Source organism: Hippichthys cyanospilos, chromosome 10, assembly GCF_059441005.1.
Source record: "Hippichthys cyanospilos isolate Australia breed blue-spotted pipefish chromosome 10, RoL_Hcya_1.0, whole genome shotgun sequence".
In the NCBI taxonomy this organism is placed as follows: Eukaryota; Metazoa; Chordata; class Actinopteri; order Syngnathiformes; family Syngnathidae; genus Hippichthys; species Hippichthys cyanospilos.
Genome location: NC_142378.1, coordinates 6,991,717 through 7,003,515, shown reverse-complemented (window position 1 = coordinate 7,003,515; position 11,799 = coordinate 6,991,717). Strand labels below are relative to the sequence as shown.

General features: G+C 42.3%; 1 protein-coding gene across 2 annotated transcripts; it reads right to left on the bottom strand.

Annotated features, from left to right (window-relative positions):
- Positions 1–207: 207 nt before the first annotated feature.
- hook1 (hook microtubule-tethering protein 1) lies at positions 208–11,661 on the bottom strand. 2 transcript variants are annotated; one of them, XM_088426643.1, is made up of 22 exons: positions 11,432–11,661; positions 9,956–10,041; positions 9,331–9,403; positions 9,199–9,249; positions 8,858–8,990; positions 8,606–8,673; positions 8,395–8,508; positions 6,900–6,983; positions 6,164–6,327; positions 5,958–6,098; positions 5,523–5,724; positions 5,347–5,457; positions 5,187–5,274; positions 4,463–4,514; positions 4,238–4,378; positions 4,081–4,168; positions 3,970–4,001; positions 3,064–3,146; positions 2,901–3,001; positions 2,725–2,826; positions 2,255–2,323; positions 208–2,190 (listed from the first exon to the last, which is right to left on the bottom strand). In XM_088426643.1, exons 1-22 carry the CDS (start codon positions 11,474–11,476, stop codon positions 2,032–2,034), a joined length of 2,187 nt encoding a protein of 728 aa, XP_088282769.1. In that variant the 5' UTR covers positions 11,477–11,661; the 3' UTR covers positions 208–2,031. The 2 variants fall into 2 exon arrangements, with proteins under 2 accessions (XP_088282769.1, XP_088282770.1); XM_088426644.1 differs by having other exon boundaries at positions 8,446–8,508.
- Between the last annotated feature and the right edge of the window lie 138 nt (positions 11,662–11,799).

Sequence of the window (11,799 nt, the reverse complement as noted above, 5' to 3'; positions counted from 1 at the left end):
TTGTGGGGTGGTGAATGTTAACACTTGGATTTGGGGACTAAGTGTCTCAGTGGCCTTTTTGACAAAAGAGAAAAAAAACAAAACATACTGCACTCACCAAAATGCCTGTCTGGAAAAAAGGTGCTTTTCATATAATTTGATAACGATAGCAGTAATTTAGCATTTGATTGCTTGTGAAAACTGCTCAGAATGACAAGTACACAAGGGTTAGTTTACTATAATTTATTCACATTTTTTTTCATTCACACATTTTTGCCCCCCCATCAAGCATAACATTACACATAAGTGTACTGTGCCAATAGCTCGAACCAACAGTTAGTATATCCGCATATAAACAAATCCTGACAGTATAAGCCATCTCGGGGTTATATTAAAGCACTTGAAGCCAAAAATATTTCATTTGAAATTACAAAAAAAAAAAAGGCTGGTGCTAAGATCACATTGAATATTATCAGTGCAGCTCCATGGCTAATAACATGATACATGTTGGGTTTCTTGTCCCTTGATTGTTCATTACTCATTTGACTTTTATTTTAAGCATCATTTCATACATAAATCAGTGTTTTAGCAACCTTGTTGGGTGCCTGCACCAAGTCTAGCAAAACTCATCCCTGTCACTCTAGTAAAAATCAGCCATTCGACTACATAATGCCTGCTAGTCCGTTTCAGTCAGCGTGGCAAATTTTCCTGATGTTCTGGTGTCAAGTCGGCTAACGTTGAATCGGCCGGGATGCCTCAAGTCCCATCGTCCGATTACTCGGAGCTCATCGTTCATTTGCCCGTCCCCCCGGTGTGTTTAAGGTCACTTGTGGGTGGATTGGTCCCTTAGTTCGGTGCTTTGCGACCACTATGGTGTAGTTAATAGACAATAATAATAATAATGGGCTAAATACTTGGCATGGGCCAATAATTGGGTTCTGGGTTTAAAAAGTCAAGGTTTCAATAACTGTTGCTGTATATAAATGGAAATCAGCACTTTCTTTGCTTCGTCTAACAAAAAAAAAAAAAAAAGTTTGTCTAAACTGGTGAATAGCCTGAATTTTGATGTCACCCACTTCTGGGACATGACTGGACAAAGCTTAGCATACCATTCGTACGCTTTTTGGATCGTACAAGTTGGCTCTCAAAACGTAACTTTCTTTTGATCAAAAACAGACTTACGCTAGTTGAACAAATGCGAGTTAATTTTAAGGGTTACAGGTGATCACATTCAAAGTTATTTTGAAAATTACATCATTTTAGGTTGTTTTTTTTTGTTTTTTTCTCCAAAGTCTAGAGTGCCTTAAAGTGGGTATTTGTGGAAGCACAGTGAAGTTCGGTATCACTAGTGCTTGCGGAGTTGACTCAACCAGCCGCCTCAAGTGTCAGTTTGTTTTTCCCATGACATGAATGAAGAATAAGGAGAAGGTCGTTGTCTTAAATCGCTTACCAGTGACTTGCTATGGAGAGGTAGGGGTTTATATACATATATGAAATGAAAAACAATGCATTCACTTATTTATTGTGTACTGTATCTAATGCACCAAATATTACACATGATATTTTGCACTATATTATTAGCACCATTGTTTGTTTGTTGTTTTATTGCTATTTTTTATTGCTATTTATTTGCTCGATTAAGGAATTTAGTCTGCTGCTCGGGAAGTGAACAGAATAAGAATTTTATTGTGTGGTATAATAAAACTATACATATGACAGTAAAACTCTTGACTCCAAAAACTAAAGTCAATTAAATTGACATTAAATAAAAAAACAAACTAAAAAAAAGAGCTGTAATTTAAAAAGCGTGATTTTTTTGTTCAAAGTTATCATAATCTGATATCGGCCCCATGCCTAGTACATACATAAAGTATATACAGTATACCTTGTGGGAAATGATCCAATTTCAACAAATTGGTTTAAAAATTTATTTTCCTATCAAAAATTGGCTTTGGAATTTTTATTTGGTGGAGTGCTGTATGATTTTTCCCCAATTTGGATGAGAAACAGCATCTAAAAAAAAAAGGGGAGGCACGCGGCTCTGAGCCGGCCCTACTTGGAGGCGGCGCCGGGCACGCCGATGGAGTGCGCCCGGTGCGGGGAGTTGGACACTTGCCGCTGTTGCGACAAGAAGGACTGGCCGGAGGACAGCACGGAGCCGGCGCGGCCGCCCAGACGCGACTCCATGGCAAGCTTCTGAAAGTTCAGACTCTGCGGGGAGACGGCGTGTTCCTGCGTAACCGGGGCGGCTCGGGAACCGCATCTCGGATCTTACCTTATTGTACCAGGCGGAGACTATCAGCTTCTCCTCGTACTCGCGCAGTCGGGCCTGCTCGCACTGACGCTGCGGGGGGGACATTGGACATGCTGCCGTAAGCCTTGCACTTCAGTTCAACTTTTATCTGCCTGGTGCGGGCAATTTGGTGACAGAAGGCAAACCTCTCTTTACTTTCAACCGTGGGGAGAAATGGTGCTGTTCTCTTTTGCCAATCGCCAAATGGAAAATAACAGGTGAATTCAGTTGATCGAAAACGTTACGCTAGACTAACGTCTTTTTTGCTATTGTTGACTGTGGCTCAAGTTGCAGCTGGGTGCTTTGCATTTATGTGGTAGGCTAAACGAGCTACACATGCTCACCATTATAAGGCATTTTTAATTATAGTTACAGTGTGTGTATATATATATATATAATTAAAATATACAAATATGAAATAATCCAAAACAAAATGTCCAAAACTAACTTGCCTCCAAATTGAGGATCTGTTTGTCTTTGTCAGCCAGCTGGTTCCTCAGAGCCTGGATCTCCGCAGTGGCTGGGTTCAGTTTCGGGTCCAGGGCTTGGATCACCTGGAGGCGAGGACGCCAAACGATGAAAAGCCGCGGCTCCAACGCACCAAGGGCGGCAAAAGAGCGAGACTGACATTGCGAGCTTTCTCCAGGTACATTTTGTACCTTTCCTCCATGGCCCTCATATCGTCATCTTTCTTTTTCAGCGCAGCCTCCAGCTCGTCCACCTTTAGCGCTAAGCGAAACAATTGGGCTCATTAGCCGGGTCACGCGAGCGCGCGGCGCCGCCGCACTCACAATTCTGAGTGTTGTCTGGCTGCAGGTCCTCAAGCAACTCTTTCTTCTTCATGATTTCATCCTGGGCCTCGTTCAGCTGCACCCTGACCCAAAAAGCAAGCGGCCTTGACACATTCTGCCCACTTACTAAGAAATTTAAACTGAAAATTTGGCAATACAGATTCACCTATTTGTGGAATTGAGTTTTATATTTTTAGGAACCCATCTTCACTTTTGGCGGAATATATTGCGAATATAACTAGCTTTAATGAAATTAAATGTTCATCGTTTATTCATAAATGTTCACTATTTGCAGGGCAGTCCGTTCCATGCGAATATCATACACATTCATGATATACTTTAAAAAGGCCATTTTTCTAAAATTTCTCAATACGTGGTGTTGTAAGATTTTTAGGGAAACAAATATTCTCTTAATTTTAACTATATGTATCAAAGGTCAAATACTCAGGTAATTAAATGGTCATCAATGAAATGCAAAGTACTAAGTAATGATTACTTTAGTTATTAAAGTATTAGGTACTAAAGTCATGTATACATATTAATGTATAAAGTAATCTAGTACTTTATAAGTACTAAAGTAATTTAATGAATGAATTACTTGATTACTTTAGTTCTTAATTTCCTAAGTAATTGATTAGTAGTAATTGATTTAGTACCAGCTAATTTCACACACTCCTTTTGGGGGAAAAAAAGATAAGTAGCTAGTATTAAATGCCTGGACTCTTTTTAAAAAAAAAAAAAAAAAAACACACACACACATATGTGACTTTGGGATTGAATGAGTTAAAAAAGAAAAACGAAAAAACCTTAAAACTATTTTTGAATGTCATTATGGGTTGTTGTGTGTAGAATTTTGGATTGAAATATTTGTATTCAATTGAATCCATTTGGGGATAGCTGACTTACATGTGAGCGTCCAGTTTCCGCTTCAGGTTTGACTGTGGGGGTAGCAAATAATCGTTAATATGGCTTCAAACTATTTTGACGGCATTTCAGCCTGGGACTGGGTGAACTCACGTCATCGGGCTTGAGCGCCTGGCTCTGCAGCGCCCTCTGGAGGTCCTCCACCTGCTGCTGCAGCTCGCTGACCCGCTGGCGACTCAACCTGGACGTTGAGGGCAAAAGGGAGAGGATAACACGCGTCGTGAAGGAAACACGTAGTCGAGATGACTACCTGTTCTCCGTGTCCAGTTGGCTGTGACTTTTGTGAGCGTCCTCCAGCTGCGCCTGCAGAGAGGCGATCTTCTCCCTCTCAAAGTCCTCCTGCTGCACTCGCAGCATCCTGTTCTCGTGCTGAAGCCTGATGAACTTCTCTCTGCATGCCAGACAAACAAAAAGAAAAATCAGGGGGGGCGTCGGCTCGATGATGACTTACGGTAGGTGGGCGGGGCCTCTGTACCGGTGCTCGACGGGGATCAGTTCCGCTGCCAGGTTCCCGGAAGGAAGAATCCCTGCACATGAGACCATTGGTCAATTTTTTGCTGTGGTGAATCATAGCAGGGTATGGAGGAGGGGAAGAAAAAAAAAAAAAAAAAACCCTACATAAAATTCTAGATTTAGTTTTGTTACATGATCTAGAAACGCTCATAAAAACATTTTTGGAACATTTTACAAAAAAAAAGCACCCTAAATTACTGTATCATAACATCAATAGGATTTAAGACAATTTCAAGTTGTATATCAGTGTTTTAAGCCCTAATACATTGAGCAGCACCGTTTGGTTTATTACTATACATCGATTATTCAGTCAGATTTAGGAATAAGTCTGGTTTTGCAGAGGATAAAGAATATATGCCTGAGTATTATTTTGTCTACATGTGTTGCTGCAGAGGTTGTGTTAAACATCCATAAACATGGAAGGGTCATAGTTTGTTTATATCCAGAGTTGTTTTGCATTGTGTATTAGCATTATGCTAGAAGGCCTTCCGAAAACGATGGGATATAGTTAAATAAGTGTGATTCTGAGCTAAATAAATAAATAAATACAATCACATGGCCTCCTGTTTGAAGAATTTCTGTTTAACAGTCAAATCTAGAAATGCTATTATAAATTACAAATCATAACTAGAGGAAAAAAAATACATTGCTTGTAGTTGGGTCACCCATCAAAATTTGCAATGTACCTGCTTGGGAAAGTTGTTGCTGCTGCGCTTGGGTGCAGCGAAGCTCCTCGTTGAGCTCCTTCAGCGAGTCTCTCTCCACGATGATGCGCTGCCGGTGAAGAGAAACGCAACAAATGACGCTCCCGTCTCCCATGATCCTCTTGTTTCCGGCGAGTCATACTTCTTTCTCCTTGGTCACCAGCTCGTGTTTCTCCTCCAGCTTCTTCAACTCAAAGGCCTGGTTGTCTGCTCTCCTTGTTTCATCCGACAACTTCCTGTGAAGTTCTTGGACCTGATGTGGAGCAAATCAACAGAATATAATGCCATCAGGCCAGTCATTTCATATTCAAAACCTACCTGGCGCTTGTAGGTCTCAAGCTGCTCCCGGGCGGCGTTGGCCTTGCGCAATTCCTCCTCCAGGCTGACTGTGTTCTGCATGTAGATGGTATTGTTCTCCTCCAGTAGCTTCATCTGCCTCTTCAGGTCGCCCAGGTTCTCCAGCTTTCGCTTGTACGTCTCTACTGAGGCCTCCAGCATCACCACACGGTCCGAACAGTTCCTGAAGGACAAAATGTGACACTGAAATATCACTAGTAATTTATTACTTCAACTTTTGACCTTCTACTCTAACCATTTACAGCGGTTGCATACAAGTAACACTGGTGTCAATTGTTTATTACACGTAAATCTCTACCATAACCATACATCTCTAAATACATATGCAGTTTGGTAAGATTGGAAATGTGGAAATCCAGCCTTTGACATTGCTATTGTTATTGTTTGGACACAAACCTCAGCACGTCCAGCTCGTCTTTGAGCGATCGCGACTCCTCTGCCAGGCCGGTGAGCTCGTCGTTGCGGTGCTGGACTTCCACCAGTTGCTTCTCCAGCTCTTCGCAGTGGATCCTGTAGTCGTCCTTGGCGGCCTCCAGTCTGAAAAAAACAAAACATTTCTTCAGTCTTCTCATATTGATGGGTTTTGCGCAGGGAGAACCAACCTGAAGTTCTCCTCCTGCAGCGCTTCTAGCTGCTGCTGTAGTTGGGTGTGCTTCCTGGCAGACGGTGTGTTGGGGTCATCTAACGCATCTAGCTGATTGGCCCGATCGGTCAGGATGTCGTTCTCAGCCAGTAGGCTGTTATGTTCCTCCTGAAGGATGGCCACCTGAGCAATAAATTAAATAATAGCGACACTGGTAAACTAAGGGACAGGCAAGAAGATTTTTCATGGTACAGCAGCGGTGAATGAAATGAGTGCAAGTTAATCCATGCAAAAACACACAGTTAGTCAGCCCACATTTTTGGGGTAGTACAGTAAACCATTGTTATTTGCAAGTAGCATCAAATATAAAATGACATCATCCTGCGTGTGCGCAATCATTAAGTTCACACAGTCTGGCCATGAAGCGTCCCGATGGAGGCACCTGTTAGCGTCAACAGCCACGCAGCGCAGGGGTTTAGTTTGGCTCATATGGGACTTACCTGGCAGCCGAGGGCGGGGCGGCAAAGGGGGGCAAATTAACCTGTCGAGAGTCCAGTTAAAGAGGTGACCGGTCAGTGCTCGCCGACAAGCGCGGTGTGAACGCGGAGCGCCGGCCGGACTGTATAAGCTCGCAGTCCTTCTGCCACAGCAGCTCCAGACAATGGCATGATTTTGTTTACACTAACCCGCAGACAAGTGTGTGTGTTTTCACTGAATGTGTGTAGTATGAGTGTGTTTAGAAGAAGCGTAGTCACCTGCTGATCTAGCTCCAGGCAGCGCTGCGCGAGCGCTTCCTTCTCTGAGCTAAGTTCCGACAGTTCCTCCAAAGCTTTTCTGAGCTGAACACATGCACAGGATAAGAGCAATTAAAAACCATTTGCTAATTATATTTTTTCTTTTGTTATCAACTTTCAATGTGATTTCTGTTTTTGAGATACACATTTTATTTAAATTGGTGAATTTTCAGGTATGTTTAGGCTTCTGAAAAATGTTTTTTTTTTCCCCATTAAACACTTTTCTGTTTTGAACTAATTTTCTAGTAGGAGTCATTCAAAATATGAATTTTCGAATAAACACAAAATGGCTCCTTCCAATAAAAATGGTTGACTTCCTGTTACCTTTTCAGAATGAGGGCTGTAGACTTTTTCATGTGCCCTGTATTGTTATATGCATTACTTCAACATTTGAATTCTGGAATTAGACCTAGAATGATCTGGATCCTTTTCAAGCTCCTGAAGATCTTTTTTATGAAATAAAACTACAATCCCAAAAGAAAAGCCATTTTGTTTTACCTATATAGACCACTGAAGAGCCAATCAGCAGGAAGGATTTTAGGGTGCATCCTAAATTGCCTGTGAACAGCTAATTTCGTTGTATAAATAAGGTACACCATTATCCATTCGCAGGTGATTTAGAGCTAAACTCTTTTCTACTTGTCACATTGGGTGCAGTCGGAGAAGCGGAGGAAGGAAGTGAACCCCCCAAAAAATTCAGAAAGGCTAGACTGTGCTGTCTCAAAATAATGAAGGTTAAATGATGAACCGAAGAAGGAACAACTGGTACAGGAAAAAATACAAAGTAGCAACCAAGTCTCAAAACTGAAAAACTCACGGGGAACAGCAGGCAAACAGCGACAGGTTGACGAGGGATACTCAGGCGGATACTCGAAACAGTGCGACAGTTTGACATACACAAACGTTTGACATAAAACCCGACAAATAAGTGCAACTAAACTGGAACTTAAATACACTCACACTAAATTAGGAGAACGTGAAACAGCTGGACAGGCACAACAGGCAGGGGAACTTGGTTGGCTGACTCAAGGGGGGCAGGTAAGGAGACAGGTGGACGAAATCATACTAACGAGAACACAGACAGGAAAAGGCACATGCGAGGGGAACCGAAAAATGACTAAAAAACATGAACAAAACCAAAACAACAAATTCCAATCCAAACATGACACTGCAGATCGGCTCTCTGGTGGTCTTCATTGGTAGAAAAAACAAATGCTGGGCGTTATTCCTGTTCTAATCATTTGAATTAGGTGTGTTGGAGAGAGAAAACATGCAGGACTTGCCTCGAATTGTCTATAACGCTACTTGAAAACAAAATGGCAGGCTTCTTTCTCAATTTTTGGCATGTTTTTTTTCAAGACTTTTTTTTTCTTCTAATGCATCCTGTCCAAACCAATTCATTTTGATCAAACTGGTTTTGGAAAACAAAAATGTTTTCAGGCATGGTTATGCTCACATAAAGGTGATTTGGACTGCAGTGCTCGGATTCCAAACCAATAGCGCTAACCTGCGGTTCCAGGTCCCCAGACAGCTCTGCTCCTAAGGGGGTCATGGACTCTTTATGTAAGAGCTGTAGTAAAAAAAAAAAAAAAAAAAAGTTGTTTTTTTTTCCCCCATTCACACAAGTGCACCATTCCTTAGCTTATGATGGCTGATGGTACACGGACTTCTTGTATAGCTGCCATGACGACATGCTGCACAGACTCCTCCAGCGTCATGATGATCTGGATGTATTCTGCCAATAAAGATGCACTAAATTGTACTGCTTTGTTTTTGTATGGATGGTGGACAATAAGGCTTTAAAATTCTATCTGATTCTGTTCACAACACCTGATTTCCATCAATTTACCCCTTTGCTAGGAACAAACTAAAAACCTTGCAGACAAATCAAAATAATGTGTGCGTGGTGTGCACCGCACCTTGCTTGCGCTCGCATTTGACGGCGCAGCCCAAAACAAGCTGCAGCAGTCTGCCCAGTTCAACGGGGTCCGAGTGCTCGGCAACCAGGGCCACGTCCGGCAGGGGGAAGTCTGAGAGCCCCTGGACCAAGACCTAGCATAGCACAGCGAGTTACACCGAGCGAAACAAGGTGAACTTTTTGCTTCAACGGGCTGGAGATGGGATTACTCCAGCGCATACCAGACGTGATCCGAGCTTTTTTAGCCGCAGTGCAGAGTTTTCTTTCTTGCGCGTCTTGCTAACAACACAACAGCGCGCCTCATTGGACAACATGAACGCAATGAACAACCTTCTGGCTTACCTCATTGTAATACTCCAGCACCATCTGCAGGATCTTCTTCAGATTGTTCAGCTGTGGAGGTCACACACAAACGCACACAGACGTTATAATTATGAGGAAAAAGACGCAAGATAACCAAGAGCTGCTCTCTACCTTCAACCTCCAATTGTCATCCACATCTGTTTTGATGCGAGCGATCCATCCGTCAGTGAACCACGACGGGTCTCTGCTTGACAACACACAATGCAAACAAAAACAAAAAAAATCATGACAACTCTTATCTTGAACCAGAGCTCAGACCAGTCATTCATATCTCAAGACACAAGCCTTACCACTGTAAATTATACTAACAGATTGAATACAAATAAAGCACCTTATGTCCATACAGTACGTGCAGTGAAATGTACCTCTACCTCTGGAATGTCCAAACCCAGTCTTGAGGGCCGCGACTCTCCATGTTTTTCAAGTTTCCATCCTCTAACACTGCTGATACAAATGATTAGCATACTAGCAATCTCGGCAGAAGCCTGAAAACATTCCTGATCTTTGAATCAGGTGTCTTGGAGGACAAAAAAAAACACGCAGCCCTCGAAGAACATGTTTGGACACCCCATGCTCTTTTTATCCCTCCATCAACGGCTTAACCTCACTAGGGTCGCTGGTATGCTGGTGCCTATCCCAGCTGTCTTCGGGCAGTGGGCGGGGGATACCCTGAAATGATTTCCAGCCAATCGCAGCGCACTCAGACAAACACCCGCTCACACATTTGTCTTCTCACATTTTCTGAAGAGCCTGAGATATGGCAACGCCGGTGGTTAGGTCCTCTACTGTTGTGCATAGTGCAGAGGTGTTGAAGGTCTGTAGCTGGAGGCAAAAAACAACAAAACATGCAAATGGTTTTCCCCAACTCCCACTTCCAATATATGCTCACTTAATAGGTTGGCCTACTTAGGGCTGCTGTTGCTTAAAGAAAGCGTTAATAAGGACTTAATTAGATGGATGCCGTCCATCGTCTGCTGGTTAAACAGATTAGTGTTCTAAATAGAATCGCCTGGGGATTGATAGGCCACGTTGCTCAACAAAGTAGTCTGAGTGAACTTGAGAATCTGGAATTAAAAAAAAAACTCTTTGACCATGGCTTAAAAGCTTTTGAGTCGTAGAATTGCACCGACAGGGAGTTTTGACTGAAGTTTCTTTTTTGAACTTATGACCATAATGGGAGCAGCGTGTCCACAAAATGCGTATCTAGGCGTACTTCATATTGGCAAGACTCGGAAATGATGATCTGTGGACCGCGTGACTGCTTCAGCAAGTGGTTTGATGGTTTGGCTGGCATAGCAAATAAATATAAAATAGGCGAAATCGCCTATGTGCAAATGAAATCTAAAGCTTGAAAAAATAACTTGATTTAACCCAAACACTGTGGAAAAGCCATTATTTCTATTAACAAACGATCCATCAAAAAGTTGTTTTCGTTTGTTCATACAAGCATTTGCCATTTTCTGAAATAAATAGCCATAGAAGTTACCGCTTCTGTCTACCAGCAAACCTTTTCAGTACTTTTTTTTTTTTTACTAGGATTGCAGGCCATTTCAAAATGAATGTTTTGTACACGCTAAGGGCCACAAAAATGTAGTCAGAGGGACACAAATGGCCCACGGGATGTGATTTGGACACCCCCAGTTCAAGAGGTCGCACCTTTGATCTAAAAAAACGTGATGACTTTGAAGCATCATGCATATCAAACAGACTCATAAAATCCCTCAATGAGCTCAACAGGCGTTTGAATTATTTTTTTAAAAAAAGGATCCAAAGTTACAAGTGTGGGGTCATGAACATGATCAAAAACAAAAGTTACATTTTGTAGCCCAAGCAAACGTCTAACAAACCGAGTAATTAATTAAGGACTTAATTAGATGAATGCCGTTGCTCGTCTGCCTGGTTAAACGGATTAATCTTCCAAATGGGGGATATCGTCTCGGGGGGACTCGAACCTGGCAACCTTTGTTTACATTATCTGTAGCATGCTACCTCCGTTATTTTAAATTATCAAGCAAACTAACTGCTGTTAATACAGTTTAAATCAAAATATATTACGCTTGGGATTCTTAGGTAATATCTGACGCTTATCTATATTTATACGTATTTTTCTCGAAAAACCCGGCCATCTTCAAACAGGTGCTCGTTGGCATCGACTGGCTTCTTTACGTCACAGTGTTAAAGTGCCCTGCAAAAACAAACATCAAAAACTCACCCAGATGATGAGGCTTTCAACCAAAACCGTTTTGCTTTCGTCCATTTGTCCCACCTAGGCCGGTAAAATACATTAACTACTTCCTCTCCCACCTGTCCGTCAACCTTGTCCGTCTGCTCGCGTCTCCTTTTTCCCATTTGACCTCACCTGCTGTCGAGAGGTAAAGCTTTAACGCAAATTACGTAGAAATTGTGGAAGTAACCGTCGCTCCGCCACAGACGGCGCAAAATCGCCTGTGAATAGCAAATAGGCTTTTTCGCTTATTTTTTTTCCGCTTACACGATGTTGGCGTATCCAATCAGCGCCGTGATATTTGAAGATTGACAGCTACGTAAACCAATTGCCAGGCGAGACGAGAGAGCTCCGTG

What these genes read in the sequence shown, in the direction of transcription:
- hook1 (XM_088426643.1), bottom strand. Translation starts at nt 11,476, where the DNA reads ATGGACGAAAGCAAAACGGTTTTGGTTGAAAGCCTCATCATCTGG. An exon ending in TCATGGCAGCTATACAAGAA is followed by an intron (nt 8,509 to 8,605) that starts GTCCGTGTACCA and finishes TTTTTACTACAG; the next exon opens with CTCTTACATAAAGAGTCCAT. An exon ending in AGGCGCTCAAGCCCGATGAC is followed by an intron (nt 4,002 to 4,080) that starts GTGAGTTCACCC and finishes CTACCCCCACAG; the next exon opens with TCAAACCTGAAGCGGAAACT.